This window comes from Nerophis ophidion, linkage group LG06 (assembly GCF_033978795.1).
Source record: "Nerophis ophidion isolate RoL-2023_Sa linkage group LG06, RoL_Noph_v1.0, whole genome shotgun sequence".
NCBI classification, from domain to species: domain Eukaryota; kingdom Metazoa; phylum Chordata; class Actinopteri; order Syngnathiformes; family Syngnathidae; genus Nerophis; species Nerophis ophidion.
The window spans coordinates 10,121,030-10,144,550 of NC_084616.1; the positions used below are offsets into that span (position 1 = coordinate 10,121,030).

The following is a 23,521-nucleotide window of genomic DNA, read 5'->3' on the forward strand; positions in this document are numbered from 1 at the left end:
TTGGTTTCAAAAAGGTTGGTGAACCCTGGGCTAGAATGTTGGGAACAGTCGAGAATGTTGGGGACCTTGTGGAATGTTGGAACAGTCTAGAATGTTGGGAACAGTCAACAATATATATATATATATATATATATATATATATATTACCTATTGCTTTAATATTCTTTAAAATTAACATACATATATATATATATATATATATATATATATATATGTATATATATATATATATATATATATATATTATTTAAGTGTGTATCAACTGGTAGCTCTTTGCATTAATCCGTACCCAAGAAGTAGCTCTTGGTTTCAAAAAGGTTGGTGAACCCTGGGCTAGAATGTTGGGAACAGTCAAGAATGTTAGGAACCTTGTGGAATGTTGGGAAGTCGAGAATGTTGGGGACCTTGGGGAGTGTTGGGAACAGTCTAGAATGTTGGGAACAGTCAAGAATGTTGGGGACCTTGGGGAATGTTGGGAACAGTCAAGAATGTTGGGAACAGTCGAGAATGTTGGGGACCTTGAAAAATGTTGGGAACAGTCGAGAATGTTGCGGACCTTGAAACATTTTGGGAACAGTCGAGAATGTTGCGGACCTTGAAAAATTTTGGGAACAGTCGAGAATGTTGCGGACCTTGAAAAATGTTGGGAACAGTCAAGAATGTTGGGGACCTTGAAAAATGTTGGGAACAGTCAAGAATGTTGGGGACCTTGAAAAATGTTGGGAACAGTCGAGAATGTTGGCGGACCTTGGGGAATGTTGGGGACAGTCTAGAATGTTGGGGACCTTGGGGAATGTTGGGAACAGTCTAGAATGTTGGGAACAGTCGAGAATGTTGGGGACCTTGTGGAATGTTGGAACAGTCTAGAATATATATATATATATATATATATATATATATATATATATATATATATATATATATATATATATATATATATATATATATATATATATATATATATAAGGTTTGTCTGATCTTGAATGGGATTGTGCTGAAAATTTGAATTCCCCCTCAGGGATTAAGCTGAGATAGGCGCCAGCGCCCCCCGCGACCCCGAAAGGGAATAAGCGGTAGAAAATGGATGGATGGATTAATAAAGTATTTCTGATTCTGATATATCTAAAAAAAAAAAAACTTTTTTTCAAAATAAGGGTTTTTTAAAGCCTTTTTTAAAAAGCATTCACAGTCTGTGGTACCCTCAGTTGGTCAGGGAGAGCGTTCCACAGACTGGGAGGATATATGTATATATATATGTATATATATATATTTCTCGCGCACTAATTGACTGAAAGAGCACGCACTTGTCGCGATGATGTCATTTTATAGATGGAAAAATGCATTTTTAGACAATATGATTTGCCTTAGTGGCTAAGAGACCCCGAGAATAACAAGCGGTTGCCTTGTTGCCTTTCCCTTAAGAAAAATTAACTATTTTGTAGTGTAAGTTTGCTGGTTTGAATAAATGACATATCATTATGTCAAGATAATGGCACTAGCATTTATGTTTCAACATATTAACAAAAAAGGTCTCTTTTTTTTTTCTATCAAGAAAAGTGCACTTGTTATCAGTGGGAATATACTTATTTTAAGGTTATTTTGGGGTTCATTGATGTTAGCTAATGGTTCTTGTTTTGGAAAGTCTTGAGAAGCCAAATTTTCTTGTTCTATTGGCAGATAATTTTACTTAGCTCAAGTAAAATACCCACAATTTTATTTATTTTTTTCTTGTTTTTGAACACTGACTTTTGGCAGTGTGTGGAGGACCTCCTTCTGCCACCTCAGGAACATGGCAAAACACCCTTGTTGGGATCCCTTCACTGGCTTCCTGTTCCAATCAGGATTGAATACAACTCACCAGTGCCTCCGTGGAACTGCCCCCCCCCCCCTCTACCTCAAAGAACTGCTCACCCCCAAATCCTCCACACGACACCTCCGCCTTGGACAGACTAACCTCCGAACAATGAGAGACCGGGCTTTCTGTTCCAAACGCAGGTACGCTCTCCCTGACCACCTGAGGGCACCACAGACTGTGAAAGCTTGTTTAAAAAAAAGGCTAATCTTTTTTTTTTTTTTTTAAATAATTGTTTTTTAGATATATCAGAATCAGAAATACTGTACTAATCCCTGCGGGGGGAATAAACATTTTCAGCACGATCCCATTCAAGATCAGACAAAAATTACAGGGAGACAGAACAGGATCGCTGACGGGTCTGCAAACATGTGGTGTCCCTTACAAAAAAGGTGAGAAAAAGGTAAACAAAAGGACATTAAAGACATTAAAAGGGCAGAGTTTATATGCGTGTTAGTTCTAGCTATTAGGCTGTTCTAGTTTTTATTTTTATTTGATTTTTTTTTTTAATGCACTGTAGCACTTTGAGGTTGTTTGCTCGATGTAAAGTTATTTTACAAATAAGATGTATTATTATTATTATCCATCCCATCCATTTTCTACCGCTTATTCCCTTTTGGGGTTGCGGGGGGTGCTGGTGCCTATCTCAGCTACAATCAGGCGGAAGGCGGGGTACACCCTGGACAAGTCGCCACCTCGTCGCAGGTATTATCCATCCCATCCATTTTCTACCGCGTATTCCCTTTCGGGGTCGCGGGGAGCGCTGGCGCCTATCTCAGCTACAATCGGGCGGAAGGCGGGGTACACCCTGGACAAGTCGCCACCTCATCGCAGGTATTATTATTATTATTATGTCCAATATAGCAAATAAAAAACGGTTCAAAAGTGGCGGGGGCCAATAAAGAAGTGTTGATTTGGAATTTACTGGAATAAAGTCTGTTGAGAGGTCTTTGAATAATAATTAAAAAAAGCTTTCTGTGGCTTCTGTCAACCCCGACAGTCGTCCATTCATTCCACGCCAATCTTTAGCTCACCTGGAACCTTTTTGTCAAGCCGGGCGGTGTCCTGTTCACCTGTTATGCAAACACTCTTTGTTGGCCCCCGCCCCCCCTCTTATCTGCCGCCCACCCTGAGGAAGGACTGAAGAAGCATCCTTCAAAAAGTGTTCCTCGACACCCAATTAGGTTTTCCCCGGACGCAAACAGGACAAAAAGGGCTTGGTCCCCCGGTCCAGGAAGCGATAAGAGTCCGGTGTCGGCCGATCCAGACCCGCTGCTGACAACAGGAGCGGAAAGGAGAAAAGGCGGCGCTGGCTTGCGGAGAGAGTACACAAAGGCAGCAAAGTACTATTATTAAGTGTTGGCTTGACCAAATACCGCGTTCACCATCTGGGGAACATGCCTGCAGCTGTTGGGGGTTTTGAACACAACTAAATCTACAAGTACCTCAGTTGCCTCAGGCAGATTTAAGCAGGGGCCAAAAATGAAGAACTAGTGCTGATATAGTACAAATAAAATAAAAAAATAAAAATAAAAATACTTAAAGAAATAAAATTAATGTAACAGTTTAATTTAAAAAAAAAATCTATCTAAAATATGTATTTTTAATATTTAAATGAATTCTGTAGTTTCAATAAATATGTTGTTGATTTAAAAATATATACAATATGCACCCACATTGTTAAAAAAACCAAAATGAAGAATCAATAATGATATATGAAAAAAAAAAAAAAAGGAAATTAATGTAATATTTTAATAACCAAAAAATTAACTAAAATATTTATTTTTAATATTTAAATGACTTATTTCGTTTCAATAAATATGCTGACAATTTAAAGAAATATACAATATCCACACACATTGTAAAAAAAATAAAATGAAGAATTAATGCTGATATAGATTTTTTTTTTTTTATATTTACAAAAATTAAATTAATGTAACAATTGAATTTAAAAAAATCTAAAATATTTATTTTTAATATTCAAATAATTTATGTAGTTTCAATCAATATGTTGACTATTAAACAAAATATACAATATCCACCCACATTGTACAAAATCTAAAATTAAGAATTGATGCTGATATAGTACAAATAAAAATAAAAGAAATTAAAATACTTAAAAAAAATTTAAAAAAATTGTAATATTTAAATTTTTAAAAAATCGAAATAAAATATGTATTTTTAATATTTAAATTAGTTATGTAGTTTCAATAAATATGTTGACAATTTAAAAAAAATGTGCAATATCCACATACATTGTAAAAAAAAAAAAATTAAGAATTGATGCCGATATGGTAAAAATAAAAATACTTAAAAAATGTAAATTAATGTAATATTTTAATAAAAAAATAACTAACTAAAATACGTATTTTTAATATTTAAATTAATTATTTAGTTTCACTATCCACCAACATTGTAAAAAATAAAATAAAATGAATAATTAATGCTGATATAGAAAAAAAAAAAAATACTTACAAAAATTGTATTAATGTCCATCCATCCATTTTCTACCGCTTATTCCCTTTTGGGGTCGCGGGGGGCGCTGGCGCCTATCTCAGCTACAATCGGGCGGAAGGCGGGGTACACCCTGGACAAGTCGCCACCTCATCGCAGGGCCAACACAGATAGATAGACAACATTCACACTCACATTCACACACTAGGGCCAATTTAGTGTTGCCAATCAACCTATCCCCAGGTGCATGTCTTTGGAAGTGGGAGGAAGCCGGAGTACCCGGAGGGAACCCACGCATTCACGGGGAGAACATGCAAACTCCACACAGAAAGATCCCGAGCCTGGATTTGAACCCAGGACTGCAGGACCTTCGTATTGTGAGGCAGACGCACTAACCCCTCTGCCACCGTGAAGCCTTGTATTAATGTAACAATTTAATTTAAAAAAAATCTAAAATATTTATTTTTAATATTCAAATAAATTGTGTAGTTTCAATTAATATGTTGAGAATAAAAAAAAAATACAATATCCACCTACATTGTAAAAAAAACTAAAATGAAGAATTAATACTGATATAGTAAAAATTTAAAAAATAAAAATACTTTTAAAAGTTTAATTGTTGTAACATCCATCAATCCATTTTCTACCGCTTATTCCCTTTTTGGGGGCGCTGGCGCCTATCTCAGCTACAATCGGGCGGAAGGCGAAGTTCACCCTGGACAAGTCGCCACCTCATCACAGGGCCAACACGGATAGACAGACAACATTCACACTCACATTCACACACTAGGGCCAATTAAAAAAAAAATCGAACTAAAATCCATCCATCCATCCATTTTCTACCGCTTATTCCCTTTTTCAGCTACAATCGGGCGGAAAGCGCTGTACACCCTGGACAAATTGCCACCTCATCGGAGTCTAACTAAAATATTTCTTTTTAATTTTCAAATGAATTACGTAGTTTCAATAAATATGTTGACAATTTAAAAAAATATACAATATCCCCCGACATTGCAGAAAAAACTCAAATGAATAATAAAAGCTGATGTAGTAAAAATAAAACAATTTTTTTTAAATATTTAAAAAACTTATATGCAACATTTTAATACAAAAAAAATCTAACTTAAATATTTATGTTTAATAATTAAATGAATTATGTAATTTCAATAAATATGTTGACAATTTAAAAAAATATACAATATCCCCCCACATTGCAGAAAAAACCCAAATGAATAATAAAAGCTGATGTAGTAAAAATAAAACACATTTTTAAAAAAATATTTAAAAAACGTATATGCAACATTTTAATTTAAAAAAAAATCTAACTTAAATATTTATGTTTAATAATTAAATGAATTATGTAATTTCAATAAATATGTTGACAATTTAAAAAAATATACAATATCCACCCACATTGTAAAAAAACTAAAATGAAGAATTAATGCTGATATGGTAAAAATAAAAAAAACTAACAAATACTTTAAAAATTCTAATTAATGTAACATTTTAATACAAAAAAAGGTAACCAAAATATTTACTTTTACTATTTGAAAAAATTATGTAGTTTCAAAAAATATGTTGACAATTTAAAAAAATATTCAATATTCACCCACTTTGTAAAAAAAAATAAAAATGAAGAATTAATGCTGATATAATAAAAATTAAAAAAATAAATACTTAAAAAATTCAAATTAATGTAACATTTTAATACAAAAAATGTACCTAAAATATTTATTTTTAATATTTAAATGAATTATGTAGTTTCAATAAATATCTTGACAATTTAAAAAAATATACAATATCCACCCACATTGTAGAAAAAACTCAAATGAATAATAAAAGCTGATGTACTAAAAATTAAACAAAAAAAATACTTAAAAAACTTAAATTAATGCAACTTTTAAACAATTTTTTTTAAATCTAACTTAAATATTTATGTTTAATATTTAAATGAATTATGTAGTTTCAATAAATATGTTGACAATTTAAAAAAATATACAATATCCACCCACATTGTAAAAAAACTAACATGAAGAATTAATGCTATATGGTAAAAATAAAAAAACTAACAAATACTTAAAAAATTCAAATTAATGTAACATTTTAATACAAAAAAAGGTAACCAAAATATTTACTTTTACTATTTGAAAAAATTATGTAGTTTCAAAAAATATGTTGACAATTTAAAAAAATATTCAATATTCACCCACTTTGTAAAAAAAAATAAAAATGAAGAATTAATGCTGATATAATAAAAATTAAAAAAATAAATACTTAAAAAATTCAAATTAATGTAACATTTTAATACAAAAAATGTACCTAAAATATTTATTTTTAATATTTAAATGAATTATGTAGTTTCAATAAATATCTTGACAATTTAAAAAAATATACAATATCCACCCACATTGTAGAAAAAACTCAAATGAATAATAAAAGCTGATGTACTAAAAATTAAACAAAAAAAATACTTAAAAAACTTAAATTAATGCAACTTTTAAACAATTTTTTTTAAATCTAACTTAAATATTTATGTTTAATATTTAAATGAATTATGTAATTTCAATAAATATGTTGACAATTTAAAAAAATATACAATATCCACCCACATTGTAAAAAAACTAAAATGAAGAATTAATGCTGATATGGTAAAAATAAAAAAAACTAACAAATACTTTAAAAATTCTAATTAATGTAACATTTTAATACAAAAAAAGTAACTAAAATATTTATTTTTACTATTTGAATAAATCATGTAGTTTCAAAAAATATGTTGACAATTTAAAAAAATATTCAATATTCACCCACTTTGTAAAAAAAAATAAAATGAAGAATTAATGCTGGTATAATAATTTGAAAAAAAAAAATACTTAAAAAATTCAAATTAATGTAACATTTTAATACAAAAAAATGCAACTAAAATATGTATTTTTTATATTTGAATTAATTATGTAGTTTCAATAAATATGTTGACAATTTAAAAAAATACTCAATATTCACCCACTTTGTAAAAAAAAAAAATTTAAGAATTAATGCTGATATATTTAAATAAAAAAACTAACAAATAATTAAAAAAATCAAATTAATGTAACATTTTAATACAAAAAAATGCAACTAAAATATTTATTTTTTATATTTGAATTAATTATGTAGTTTCAATAAATATGTTGACAATTTAAAAAAAAATTCAATATCCACTCACATTGTAGAAAAGAACTCAAATGAATAATAAAAGCTGATGTAGTGAAAATAAAACAAATTGAAAAAAATACTTAAAAAACTTATATACTTAAAAAATTAAAATCTAACTTAAATATTTACGTTTAATATTTAAATGAATTATGTAGTTTCAATAAATATGTCGATAATTTAGAAAAATATACAATATCCACCCACATTGTAAAAAAACTAAAATGAATTAATGAGAATATTGCAAAAATAAAAAAATGTTAAATACATGAAAAAAGTAATCATTTCAATTTTTAAAAAGTCTAACTAAAATATCCATTTTAATATTTGAATGAATTATGTAGTTTCAGTAAATATGTTGACAATTTTAAAAAATATATAATATCCACCCACATTGTTTCATGTACTGTGAACTCCAGAGAACACGCTATTTCCTTCTTGATCTTAGCGTCTAAAAGTCAGCACGTCGCTTACCTTCCACGTCAAACTCGATGGCGTGACAATCTGATTGGCCGAGGCTCCACGGGCAGTAAGCGACCGATCCGCCCTCCACAATGCCGCTCTGCCTGGTGTTGGCCTTGGGGGCGCCCACCACCACGCTGGCACTGAAAGGAGACACAACATCTTTTTAGATCATTGCTCAAATTTTAAACACACGTACAAAAGCCAAAAACAGTGAAGTTGTCACCTTGTGTAAATGCTAAATAAAAAGAGAATAAAATCATTTGCAAATTAACTTATATTCAATTGAATAGACTGCAAAGACAAGATATTTAACATCCCAATTGGAAAACTTTTGTTATTTTTTGCAATTTGATGTCAAAAAAGCTGGCACAAGTGGCAAAAAAGACTGAGGAAGTTATGGAATGCTCATCAAATACTTATTTGGAACATCCCACAGGTGGACAGGCTAATTGGGAACAGGTGGGTGCCATGATTGGGTATAAAAGCAAGCTTCCGTGAAACGCTCGGTCGTTCACAAACACGGACGGGGCGAGGGTCGCCACTTTGTCAACAAACGCCTGAGCAAATTGTTTAAGAACAACATTTCTCAAGCAGCTATTGCGAGGAATTTAGGGATTTCCCCATCTACGCTCCGTAATATCATCAAAAGGTTCGGAGAATCTGGAGAAATCACTGCACGTAACATTGAATACCTGTGACCCTGGATCCCTCGGGCGGTACTGCATCAAAAACTGACGTAAGTGTGTAAAGGATATCACCACATGGGCTCAGGAACTCTTCAGAAAACCACTGTCAGTAACTGCAGTCGGTCGCTACATGTGTAAGTGCAAGTTAAAACTCTACTATGCAAAGCCCGGAAAAGGGTGGAATGCCATCTCCGGGTTGGGGAGGAGACCCTGCCCCAAGTGGAGGAGTTTAAGTACCTAGGAGTCTTGTTCACGAGTGGGGGAAGAGTGGATCGTGAAATCGACAGGCGGATCGGTGCGGCGTCTTCAGTAATGCGGACGTTGTACCGATCTGTTGTGGTGAAGAAGGAGCTGAGCCGGAAGGCAAAGCTCTCAATTTACCGGTCGATCTACGTTCCCATCCTCACCTATGGTCATGAGCTTTGGGTCATGACCGAAAGGATAAGATCACGGGTACAAGCGGCCCAAATGAGTTTCCTCTGCCGTGTGGCGGGTCTCTCCCTTAGAGATAGGGTGAGAAGCTCTGCCATCCGGGAGGAACTCAAAGTAAAGCCGCTGCTCCTTCACATCGAGAGGAGCCAGATGAGGTGGTTTGGGCATCTGGTCAGGATGCCACCCCAACGCCTCCCTAGGGAGGTGTTTAGGGCACGTCCAACCGGTAGGAGGCCACGGGGAAGACCCAGGACACGTTGGGAAGACTATGTCTCCCGGCTGGCCTGGGAACGCCTCGGGATCCCCCGGGAAGAGCTAGACGAAGTGGCTGGGGAGAGGGAAGTCTGGGTTTCCCTGCTTAGGCTGTTGCCCCCGCGACCCGACCTCGGATAAGCGGAAGATGATGGATGGATGGATGGATGGATGGATGGATGGATGGATGGATATGCAAAGCCAAAGCCATTTATTAACAACACCCAGGAACGCCGCCAGCTTCGCTGGGCCCGAACTCATCTCAGATGGACTGACGCAAAGTGGAAAAAGTGTTCTCTGGTCTGACGAGTCCACATTTCAAATTGTTGGGGGAAACCGTGGAATCCGTGTCCTTCGGACCAAAGAGGAAAAGAACCATCCAGATTGTTCTAGACGCAAAGTGTAAAAGGCAGCATGTGTGATGGTATGGGGGTGTATTAGTGCCCAAGGCATGGGTAACTTACACATCTGTGAAGGCACCATTAATGCTGAAAGGTACATATAGCTTTTGGAGCAACATATGTTATCATGGACGCCCCTGCTTATTTCAGCAAGACACGTGAAATTCTAAGTTCATGATTATTTGCACACCAAAAAAAAATGTGAACATGAAATATCTTGTCTTTGCAGTCTATTCAATTGAATATAAGTTGAAAAGGATTTAGAAATCATTGTGTACTCTTTTTATTTACTATTTACACAACGTGCCAAAAGATTGTCGTTATTGTTGTGGTTCCACGCGATGATGGTGACTTCTTATGATGCACACGCCGACATTAGCGGAGCCATCGGACTAACCGGCCCAGACCTGATGAGTGGGTCCTCATGGACAGGTTGTCAACATAAGCGTGCTCCACTGGATTATTTATGAGACTTTGGCAACTTAAGTGCTGGGTGTTGCAGCAACTGTGGAACCGGATGCAATTTGTTGCTCCGGCACACAAACTACGGTCCGGTTGAGGTAAAAAATAAATAAATAAATAAAAACCTGCAACCCCGTGTGGTGAAGTGGACTTCAGAACCAACACAGAGAGGCTAAGTGGAGTCATCTATTGTTTCCACAGCTGCCAAACACTTTGTTGGAAGAATTAATGCTGATATAGTAAAAATATATACATTTTTAAAAATTAAATATTTTTTAATACAAAAATAAATAATGTAACATTTTAATTAAAAAAAAAATCTAACTAAAATATTTATTTCTAAACTTAAAATTAATTATGTAGTTTAAAAATATATACAATATCCACCTACGTTGTAAAAAAAACTAAAATGAAGAATTAATGCTGATATAGTACAAATTTAAAAAAACAAAAATACCTAAAACATTTAAATTAATGCAACATTTTAATAAAACAAAAAATCTGACCAAAATATTTATTTTTAATATTTAAATGATTTATGTAGATTAAATAAATATGTTGACAGTTTAAAAAAAAATACAATATCAACCAGCATTATTAAAAAAAACTAAAATGAAGAATCAATGCTGATATAGTAAAAATAAAAAAACACTTTAAAATGTTAAATTAATGTAACATTATAAAAAACATATATAAATAAAATATTTATTTTTAATATTTAAATGAATTATGTAGTTCCAATAAATATAATGACAGTTTAAAAAAATATACAATATCCACCCACATTGTTAAAAAAAAACTAAAATAAAGAATTAATGCTGATATAGTAAAAATAAAAAAAAATACTTAAAATGTTTTTAAATAAATTAATATTTAAATAAAAAAAAACAACTAAAATGTTTATTTTTAATATTTAAATGAATTATGTAGTTACAATAAATATGTTGACAATTTAAATAAATATTCAATATCCACCCACTTTGTAAGAAAAACTAAAATGAAGAATTAATGCTGATATAGTAAAAATAAAAAAACACTTTAAAATGTTAAATTAATGTAACATTATAAAAAAATATATAAATAAAATATTTTTTTTAATATTTAAATGAATTATGTAGTTCCAATAAATATGATAGTTTAAAAAAATATACAATATCCACCCACATTGTTAAAAAAAAACTAAAATAAAAAATTAATGCTGATATAGTAAAAATTAAAAAAAATACTTAAAATGTTTTTAAATAAAGTAACATTTTAATCCAAAAAAACAACTAAAATGTTTATTTTTAATATTTAAATGAATTATGTACTTTCAATAAATATGTTGACAATTTAAATAAATATTCAATATCCACCAACTTTGTAAAAAAATAAAAAAATAAAATGAAGAATTAATGCTGATATAGTAAAAATAAAAAAATTAACAAATACTTAAAAAATTCAAATTAATGTAACATTTTAATACAAAAAATGTAAGTAAAATATTTATTTTTAATATTTGAATAAATTATGTAGTTTCAATAAATATGTTGACAATTTAAAAAAATATTCAATATCCACCCACTTTGGAAAAAAAAAACAAAATGAAAAATTAATGCTGATATAATAAGAATAAAAATTACAAAATTACTTTAAAAAATACATTTATGTAACATTTTAATACAAAAAGATGTAACTAAAATATTTATTTTTAACATTTAAATGAATTATGTAGTTTCAATAAATATGTTGACAATTTAAAAAGATATTCAATTTCCACCCACTTTGTAAAAAAAAACTAAAATGAAAAATGTATGCTGATATAGTAAAAATAAAAATAAAAATAAAAAAAATATTTAAAAAATAAATGTATGTAACATTTTAATACAAAAACATGTAACTAAAATATATTTTTTCAATATTTAAATGAATTATGTAGTTTCGATAAATATGTTGACAATTTAAAAAAATATTCACTATCCACCCACTTTGTAAAAAAAAACTAAAATGAAAAATGTATGCTGATATAGTAAAAATAAAAATAAAAATAAAAAAAATATTTAAAAAATAAATGTATGTAACATTTTAATACAAAAACATGTAACTAAAATATATTTTTTCAATATTTAAATGAATTATGTAGTTTCGATAAATATGTTGACAATTTAAAAAAATATTCACTATCCACCCACTTTGTAAAAAAAAAAACTAAAATTAAGAATGAATGCTGATATAGTAAAAATAAAAAACAAATACATAAAAAATTGTAATAAATGTAACATTTTAATTAAAAAAAATGTAACTAAAATATTTATTTTTAATATTAAATAGGTTGACAATTTCAAAAAAAATGTAATTGATTTTTTACATTTTTATCCACCCACTTTGTAAAAACTGGGTGGATATAGTAAAACATAAAAAATCAATGTAAAACCTGGACCCCGTGTGGTGACGTGTACTTCAGGACCAACCCAGAGAGGCTAAGTGGAGTCATGCTATTGTTTCCACAGCTGCCAAACACTTTGTCGGGACCAGGGCGTCTGCACGTGGAGGTGGCCCGAGAAGATGATTCACAACATGCTGGGTGTGGTCTTGGATCGGCGAGGTCGTTACCTCAATCTGGACCCACTTGACCCACAGTGTGGTGTTTGGCAGCCAGCAGGCATGAGAGCGCTGAGGGCAGACGCTGTCTAGGGAGCTCCCCAAACAGGAAGAGCCCACCCTTTCCTGCCCCCCCCCCAACCCCGCTCCCTCCGGTGTGCCATGGTTTACATTTTTTCTGGGACCAAGCGTGGTATCCTAGCCCCCCTGGAGGCGTCCTCTAATGAATTCCCTCCAATGAGGTCATGTCTCTAATTCCTCAGATTGAAACCCAAACAATAAACACTTTCTTTCCGATTTTTATGAATTTGCCACCATTACCCTCAAAAACCATGTGATTCCCAATGAAAAAAATGGGAAAAACAAATACTGTATTGATGCTTTATTCGTTTTACACGAGACATACTTATGTGTAGCCCCTAGATGGCAGTAAAAGCACAGTTTAAAGGAGCAATGATTGACACGCACACACGAGGTGTGGTGAAATTTGTCCTCTGCATTTGACCCATCCCCTTGTTCCACCCCCTGGGAGGTGAGGGGAGCAGTGAGCAGCAGCAGTGGCCGTGCCCGGGAATCATTTTTGGTGATTTAAGCCCCAATTCCAACCCCTTGATGCTGAGTGCCAAGCAGGGAGGAAACGGGTCCTATTTTTATCGTCTTGGGTATGACTCTAAATGCAGACATGGAAAGATTATCATCACACTCCAACATCTCCAACATGTAAGTGTTGCGTCTTTGCTAGGTTGGCATTGGAAATATATATATATATATATATATATATATATATATATACTATTTTTGTTTGTTTGTTTTGTTTTTTGTCCTGTCCAGCTTCTCAAAAAAATAAAATAAAAAATAAATAAAATTAAAAAAAATAAAAATTTGAAAATAAAATTTAAAAACAAAAACAAAAATCAATTAACACATGTAAACTAAGAGGTGAGGTGTTTGGTTGAAAGTTTATATACTACATATATAAACTTATATATGTAGTATAATATATATATGTAGTATATATATATATATCTATATATATATACATATATATATGTATATACATATATATATATATATGTATATACATATACATGTATATATATAATGTATATACATATATACTGTCATGATGGAGGGGTCGCAGCTTACTGCGAGGTTTGTTCTCCCGGGATGCAAATGGACTATTCCGGACAAGGCTTGCAGGTAGGAACATATGTATTAACTCGATAATCGGCAGGGCATGAGGTATACAAACAAACTATGGCGTGGAAAAAACACAAAACTGCGGCATGAAACAAACAAACATAAACTATGGCTTCGAACAAACACAAAACTGTGGCCAGAAATAAACAAGACTTACGTGGACACGGCATGAATCGAGCAACGAGAACTGTGGTATCGCATGAAAACAAGCAATGGCGCCAGGCCGACCGACTGGCAGAGACAGGCTTAAATAAGGGTCTTGATTAGAAACGGGTGCGCGGTCCGAACACCAGAGACAGGTGAAAATCACAAGTCGGCATGGTAACCAAACAAAAAAGGGAGCGCAAACAGGAACTAAAAGAGTCCAAAAACTAACAAAAAAAATAACAAGTCTTTGTTACTTAGAATATGTTCCCTATACTAAAGTGTTACCAAAAACATATAACTTTGTCTTGAATTTGAAAAAAATATATATATATTTTTTTTTTTCACTAATGAAGGGTTCTGTGAATGCGTATATGAACCTGGTGGGGTTCGGTACCTCCAACAAGGTTAAAGGGGAACATTATCACCAGAACTATGTAAGCGTCAATATATACCTTGATGTTGCAGAAAAAAGACCTTTTTTTTTTTTTTTAACCGATTTCCGAACTCTAAATGGGTGAATTTTGGCAAATTAAACGCCTTTCTGTTTATCGCGCTGGAAGCGATGACGTCAGAATGTGACGTCGCCGAGGTAACACACCCGCCATTTTCATTTTCAACACATTACAAACACCGGATCTCAGCTCTGTTATTTTCCGTTCTTTCGACTATTTGTCGGAACCTTGGAGACATCATGCCTTGTCGGAGGGTGTAACAACACTAACAGGGAGGGATTCAAGTTGCACCACTGGCAAGAAATCTGCCGCCAGACCCCCATTGAATGTACCAGAGTGTCTCCACATTTGACCGGCGATGCTAAGACAGACATGGCACAGAGATGTATGGATAACCTGCAGATGCATTTGCAACCATAAAGTCAACGAAATCACAAAGGTGAGTTTTGGTGATGTTGACTTATGTGCTAATCAAGTGCGAGCTAATCGATGCTAAAATGCTACGCTAATCGACGCTAACATGCTATTTACCGGCGGTGCTAAAGCAGACATGGCACAGAGATGTATGGATAACCTGCAGATGCATTTGTAACGATAAAGTCACAGAAATCACAAAGGTGAGTTTTGTTGATGTTGACGGCCAGCTAATCGATGCTAACATGCTACGCTAAACCGATGCTAACATGCTATTTACCGGCGGTGCTAAAGCAGACATGGCACAGAGGTGTATGGATAACCTGCAGACGCATTTGCAACTATATTACGTTTCCTTCCACCCACATTTAATGCCAAACAAACACTTACCAATCGACGGATTTAAGTTGCTCCAGTGTCACAAGATGCGAAAGTCCTGATCGTTTGGTCCGCACATTTTACCGGCGATGCTAACGCAGCTATTCGGCCATGCTATGGCTATGAATAGCGTCAATAGCTTCAGTTTCTTCTTCAATATTTCATACTCCAACCATCTGTTTCAATACATGCGTAATCTGTTGAATCGCTTAAACCGCTGAAATCCGAGTCTGAATCCGAGCTAATGTCGCTATATCTTGCTGTGCTATTCACCATTGTTTGTTTACATTGGCAGCACTGTGTGACGTCACAGGGAAATGGATAGTGGTTTCGAAGATAGCGAAAATAAGGCACTTTAAAGCTTTTTTTTAGGGATATTCGGAGACCGGTAAAATTTTGAAAAAAAATTCAAAAAATATAACATGCCACTGGGAACTGATTTTTATTGTTTTTAACCCTTTTGAAATTGTGATAATGTTCCCCTTTAAGAACCACTGCAATACAGTATATAATAATATAAATGATCAGACAATATTAAAGTATAAAAAATGCATTTTTTTTCCTTTCAAAATTGAAAGAATTTTGCATTTAGTAAAAAAATTTTTAAAAAAATTGGGGGGGGATTGAAACCCATTATTTCTAGGCTTTCAGGAGCCACATAAAATGATGTGGCGGGCCAGTTATGGCCCCCAGGGGCCTTGATTTTGACACCTGTGGGTTATGTCTACAGCCGCTTACGTCGACAAGATACGGCCGATTCGAGCGCTGTCGACTTGAACGCGTTATTTATGAAGATGACTGCAGCACCTGTGCAATAATGGCCCCCACAGACGCTTCCTGGGGGGCCCCGCTGTGTCGTTTGAAAGCGGACACGCAAACAGACACTGGAGAAAATCACAATCACACACTCCTGCGGCAGACGTAGATTTATGACACTCAAACAAATATTGGAATGATTTCATGCAATTTCACGTGAATGAATCCCATCTTGAAGCCTTTAAAAAGGCACAGGTGTCAAAGTCAAGGTCCTGGGGGCCGGATCTAGTCCGCCACGTCATTTTATATGGCCTGGAAATAATAAAGTGCACGACCCAAAAGCAGAGAAGTTGTCACCTTGTGTAAATGGTATATAAAAAGAAAATCCTTTCCAACTTATATTCAATTGAATAGACTTCAAAGACAAGACATTTAAAGGGGAACATTATCAGCAGCCCTATGGAGGCGTCAATACATACCTTGATGTTGCAGAAAAAAGACCATATATTTTTTTAACCGATTTCCGAACACTAAATGGGTAAATTTTGGCGACTTAAACGCCTTTCTATTATTCGCTCTCGGAGAAATGACGTCACATAGGTAGTCAATTCGCCATTTTCTCAAACACATCACGAACACCAAGTCAAATCAGCTCTGTTATTTTACGTTTTTTCGACTGTTTTCCGTATCTTGGAGACATCATGTCGGTGTGTTGTCGGAGGGTGTAACAACACCAACAGGGACGGATTCAAGTTGTCTTACGAAGAGTGTGTCAACGAAATCACAAAGGTGAGTTTTGTTGATGTTATTGACTTATGTGCTAATCAGACATATTTGGTCGCGGCGTGACTGCCAGCTAATCGATGCTAACATGCTATTTAGGCTAGCTGTATGTACATTTGTAGCTATATTTGCATCCAGCCTTTCCCTCCACCCACATTTAATGCCAAACAAACACTTACAAATCGACGGATTTAAGTTGCTCCAGTGTCAAAAGATGCGAAAGTTCCTCGTTTGGTCTGCTAAGGCAGACATGGCACAGAGATGTACGGATACCCTGCGACACTCAAAGCAGACGCATTTCCAACGATAAAGTCAACGAAATCACAAAGGTGAGTTTTGTTGATGTTATTGACTTATGTGCTAATCAGACATATATTTGGTCGCGGCATGACTGCCAGCTAATCGATGCTAATATGCTATTTAGGCTAGCTGTATGTACATTTGTAGCAATATTTGCATCCAGCCTTTCCCTCCACCCACATTTAATGCCAAACAAACACTTACCAATCGACGGATTTACGTTGCTCCAGTGTCACAAGATGCGAAAGTCCCGATCGTTTGGTCTGCACATTGCTACGACAGACATGACACAGAGATGTATGGATATCCTGCAGGTGCATTTCCAACGATAAAGTCAACAAAATCACAAAGGTGAGTTTTGTTGATGTTATTGACTTATGTGCTAATCAGACATATTTGGTCGCGGCATGACTGCCAGCTAATCGATGCTAACATGCTATTTCGGCTAGCTGTATGTACATTTGTAGCTCCAATTGCATCCAGCCTTTCCCTCCACCCACATTTAATGCCAAACAAACACTTACCAATCGACGGATTTAAGTTGCTCCAGTGTCAAAAGATTCAAAAGTCCCTCGTTTGGTCTGCTACGACAGACATGGCACAGAGATGTACGGATACCCTGCGACACTCGATCGTTGGTTAGAAGGCGATCGCTGAATAGCTTCAATAGCTATTCGCTCAATAGCTTCAGTTTCTTCTTCAATTTCGTTTTCGCTATCTGCCTACACACTCCAACCATCCGTTTCAATACATGCGTAATCTGTTGAATCGTTTAAGCCACTGACATCCGAGTCTGAATCCGAGCTAATGTCGCTACATCTTGCTGTGCTATCCGCCATGTTTGTTTGTATTGGCATCACTATGTGACGTCACAGGGAAATGGACGGTGGATTTACAGATAGCGAAAATCAGGCACTCTAAAGTCTTTTTTCGGGATATTCCATGATAGGTAAAATTTTGAAAAAAAAAATCGAAAAATAAAATAAGCCACTGGGAACTGATTTTTATTGGTTTCAACCCTTCTGAAATTGTGATAATGTTCCTCTATAACGTTCACAAGGGTTTCAAAATTGCTGGCATGTGTGGCAAAAAAAGAGTGAGAAAGTCGAGGAAAGCTAGTCAAAGACTTATTTGGAACATCTCACTTCGGTGATATGCTCAGTCATTGACAAACGAGGACGCGGCACTTTGTCAACAAATGCCGGAGCAAATTGTTTAAGAACAACATTTCTCAAGCAGCTACTGCAAGGAATTTAGGGATTTCACCGTCCACGCTCCGTGATATCATCAAAAGGTTCAGAGAATCTGGAGAAATCACTGCAGGTAAGCGGCAATGCCCGTGACCGTCGATGCCTCAGGCGGTACTGCATCAAAAAGCGACAACAGTGTGTAAAGGATATCACCACATGGGCTCGAGAACACTTCAGAAAACCACGGTCACTAACTACAGTTGGTCGCTACATCTGTAAGTGCAAGTTAAAACTACTATGCAAAGCCAACGCCATTTGATCAACAACACCCGGAAACGCCGCCGGCTTCGCTGGGCCCGAGCTCATCTAAGATGGAGTGATGCAAAGTGGGAAAGTGTTCCGTGGTCTGACGAGTCCACATTTCAAATTGTTTTGGGAAACTGTGGACGTCGTGTCCTCCGGACCAAAGAGGAAAAGAAATATGGGGACTGTTCTAGGGTGAAAGTGTAAAAGCCAGCATGTGTGATGATATGGGGGTGTATTAGTGGCCGAGGCATGGCTAACTTACACATCTGTGAAGGCACCATTAATGCTGAAAGTTACATACAGGTTTTGGAGCAACATATGTTGTTATCATGGACGCCCCTGCTTATTTCAGCAAGCCAGGTGTTACAACAGCGTGGCTTCATAGTAAAAGAGTGCGGGTACTAGACTGGCCTGCCTGTAGTCCAGACCTGGAGCATTATCAATCAATCAATCAATGTTTACTTAAATAGCCCTAAATCACTAGTGTCTCAAAGGGCTGCACAAACCACTACGACATCCTCGGTAGGCCCACATAAGGGCAAGGAAAACTCACACCCAGTGGGACATCGGTGACAATAATGACCCAGTGGGACGTCGGTGACAATGATGACTATGAGAACCTTGGAGAGGAGGAAAGCAATGGATGTCGAGCGGGTCTAACATGATACTGTGAAAGTTCGATCCATAATGGATCCAACACAGTCGCGAGAGTCCAGTCCAAAGCGGATCCAACACAGCAGCAAGAGTCCCGTTCACAGCGGAGCCAGCAGGAAACCATCCCAAGCGGAGGCGGATCAGCAGCGCAGAGATGTCCCCAGTCGATACACAGGCAAGCAGTACATGGCCACCGGATCGGACCGGACCCCCTCCACAAAGGAGAGTGGGACATAGAAGAAAAAGAAAAGAAACGGCAGATCAACTGGTCTAAAAAGGGAGTCTATTTAAAGGCTAGAGTATACAAATGAGTTTTAAGGAGAGACTTAAATGCTTCTATGAAGGCAACACAATGATTCTCCAGTGGGCTGACAAATAATCCCCTAATTAAATACTCAAACACAGTGTTACTGTTCAATTTGTGTGCAATGCTACAGTGGCCAAAAGTATTAGATATACTTGTTAAAATAAACCTCTGCCTTGCTTTTAATGACTACTTGGGCCTACTATGCTGCTGTATTTTAATGCTGGTCATTACGGTGTTACTTGGAGAGTCAAGTGTTTTCTGAGGTGTTGGGAACCACTGCAATAATGCAACATATATTATTTTGGTAAAATATTCAGAACTTGGTTGTTAAAATACAAATAAATACTTAAAATTGCAGATTTCAAAGCAAGTTGTCCATGGAATTGTGCACACTGTAAAAATGACAATAGATTTTAAGGTTAAAAACAAAACAAAATTGGCATTATTCTGTTTGTATTTATTTTTTCTTGGAAAACACTAATGCAATGCCACACACACACGGATATAAATACGACATTTCACCCCAACCAATGTGGGCAGAAAGGCGGTGCACATTTGCAAATAGTGTGCAAAGAGCTACGTCAAAAATGCCACGAAGTTGCAGCAGCATGTAGACAAGTGCCCAATAGCAGGCGGGTGAAGCGTCTTGCCCAAGGACACGACGGCAGGGACTGGGATGGCAGAAGTGGGGATCGAACCAGGAACCCTCAAGACGGCCACGTTATTATTACGTCTCTCTCCAAGGCATACTTGCCAACCCTCCCGGATTTTCGGGGTGACTCCCGAAATTCAGCGCCTCTCCCAAAAACCTCCCGGGACAAATTTTCTCCCGAAAATCTCCAGAAATTCAGGCGGAGCTGGAGGCCACGCCCCCTCCAGCTTCATGCGGACCTGAGTCTGCCCAATGACGTTATAACTGTAGAATGATCGAGGGCGAGTTCTTGGTTTCTTATGTGGGTTTATTGTTATGCAGTTTCATTAACGTCCTCACAGAGCGGCAACAACACACAACAACAGCAGTCACGTTTTCGTCTACCGTAAACAGCAATGTTGTGACACTCTTAAACAGGACAATACTGCCATCTACTGTGCATGCATATGTGACAATAACATCTACAGCTTGCCAACCCTCCCGGATTTTCCGGGTGACTCCCGAAATTCAGCGCCTCTCCCGAAAACCTCCCGGGACAAATTATCTCCCGAAAATCTCCAGAAATTCAGACGGAGCTGGAGCCCACCCCCCCTCCAACTCCATGCGGACCTGAGTGACGTGTAGACAGCCTGTTTTCACGTCGACAATAAACAGCGTGCCTGCCCAATGACATTATAAAAGTAGAATGATCGAGGGCGAGTTCTTGGTTTCTTATGTGGGTTAATTGTTATGCAGTCTCATTAACGTCCTCACAGAGCGGCAACAACACACAACAACAGCAGTCACATTTTCGTCTACCGAAAACAGCAATGTTGTGACACTCTTAAACAGGACAATACTGCCATCTACTGTCCATGCATATGTGACAATAACATCTACAGCTTGCCAACCCTCCCGGATTTTCCGGGTGACTCCCGAAATTCAGGGGCTCTCCCAAAAACCTCCCGGGACAAATTTTCTCCCGAAAATCTCCAGAAATTCAGACGGAGCTGGAGGCCACGCCCCCTCCAGCTTCATGCGGACCTGAGTGATGTGTAGACAGCCTGTTTTCACGTCGACAATATACAGCGTGCCAGCCCAATGACGTTATAAACATAGAATGATCGAGGGCGACTTCTTGATTTCTTATGTGGGTTAATTGTTATGCAGTTTCATTAACGTCCTCACAGAGCGGCAACAACACACAACAACAGCAGTCACGTTTTCGTCTACCGTAAAGCAGTTTGTCTGCCGTAAACAGCAATGTTGTGACATTCTTAAACAGGACGATGCTGCCATCTACTGTGCATGCATATGTGACAATAACATCGACGGCTTTTAGAGCAGTGGTTCTTAACCTGGGTTCAATCGAACCCTAGGGGTTCGGTGAGTCGGCCTCTGGGGTTTAGCGGAGCTTTCGCCGCGGAGGTCAAAACACACCCGACTCATCGTGTAAATAAAATCTTCTCCCTATTACACACAACATCACAGTCACGTTTTCGTCTACCGTAAAGCAGTTTGTCTGCCGTAAACAGCAATGTTGTGACACTCTTAAACAGGACAATACTGCCATCTACTGTGCATGCATATTATGGATACCCCCAAACAATGTTCCCTCTAATTTTCCATCTGATTTTGAGGTGAGTAACTTTTTTGTAAAGAACGGGCGGTATAGCTCGGATGGTAGAGTGGCCGTGCCAGCAACTTGAGGGTTGCAGGTTCGATTCCCGATTCCGCCATCCTAGTCACTGCCGTTGTGTCCTTGGGCAAGACACTTTACCCACCTGCTCCCAGTGCCACCCACACTGCTTTAAATGTAACTTAGATATTGGGTTTCACTATGTGAAGCGCCTTGAGTCGCTAGAGAAAAGCGCTATATAAATATAATTCACTTCACTTCACAAGAACGAGGAAGATACAGCATGTTCAGCATGGTTACAAAAAATAGTGACAGAGAATAGAACAAGGATGGGGCGGCATGGCGTAGTGGGTAGAGCGGCCGTTCCAGAAACCGTAGGGTTGCAGGTTCGCTTCCCACCTATTGACATCCCAAAAAAAATCGCTGCCGTGGTGTCCTTGGGCAGGACACTTCACCCTTTGCCCCCGGTGCCGCTCACATTGGTGAATGAATGATGAATGAATGATTGGTGGTGGTCGGAGGCGCAAACTGGCAACCACGCTTCTGTTAGTCTACCCCAGGGCAGCTTTGGCTACAGATGTAGCTTACCACCACCAGGTGTGAACGAATGATGGGTTCCCACTTTTCTGTGAGCGCTTTGAGTATCTAACAATAGAAAAGCGCGATATAAATCTAATCCATTATTATTATTATTATCATTATTATTATTATAAGGATGGACAATTCAACCCTTAACTCAACAATGAGTAGATGAGTGTTATGTGTGTGTACATGTGTAAATAAATGAACACTGAAATTAAAGTATTTCTCTTATTTATACGCATAAATCTGACTTTTTGTCTTTCGCCGCTTTAATTCGACGCCGTCAGAGCGAACGAGGGTCCTCGCCCCCCCCCCCCGCCCCGGTATTTGCATAGTCTCAGGATGCGCGGCTCTCACAAAAGGAATTTGTAATGCAAACAAAGCTTCATTAAATGCTAATCAGAGCAAAGCGGGACTTTGTTAACGACTGATAAGGTGGGGGGAAAGAGGGGGGAGGGGGTCGGGAACACCCAAAAAGGCCAGACCGATCCCCCCCGCAAGATAACAGCCATTAAAGGCTAAATCCCCCGTTTACTGTACATTACTTTTAAGATGACTATCTGGGCTGTCTGGGACCTCGGCGAGGGGCCGAGATCTCCCTCCACGTCCCGGGCGCTGATTAAAGCGCGGCCTTTTTCGCCGTAATGTGGGAAAAACTACACGGACAAACCTTTCATTCCTGAAAGCACCGGCCAGGAGCATGTTCGGCAGCGCGCGCACACAGAGTACTTACAAGCAGACACAGTGAGTAGACAGAAAAGGGAGAACGGACGCATTTAAAGGTGAAGTTATAACGCTGAAACAGCCTCAGGAAGAGCTGCGTTATAGCTCGGTGTGGCTCGGTTGGTAGAGCGGCAACTTGAGGGTTCCAGGTTCGATCCCCGCTTTTGCCATCCGAGTCACTGCCGTTGTGTCCTTAAGCAAGACACTTTACTCACCTGCTCCCAGTGCCACCCACACTGGTTTAAATGTAACTTAGATATTGGGCTTCACTATGTAAAAGTGCCTT

General features: G+C 36.8%; 1 protein-coding gene across 1 annotated transcript in view; it reads right to left on the reverse strand.

The window, feature by feature from the left end:
• Nucleotides 1-23,521, reverse strand: part of LOC133554170 (integrin alpha-5-like) — a 114,500-nt gene that overhangs the window by 67,710 nt on the left and 23,269 nt on the right. The window contains exon 2 of the mRNA XM_061902608.1: nt 7,970-8,100. Within this exon, the coding sequence (XP_061758592.1) occupies nt 7,970-8,100 (131 nt within the window). The remainder of the gene's footprint in view (nt 1-7,969; nt 8,101-23,521) is intronic.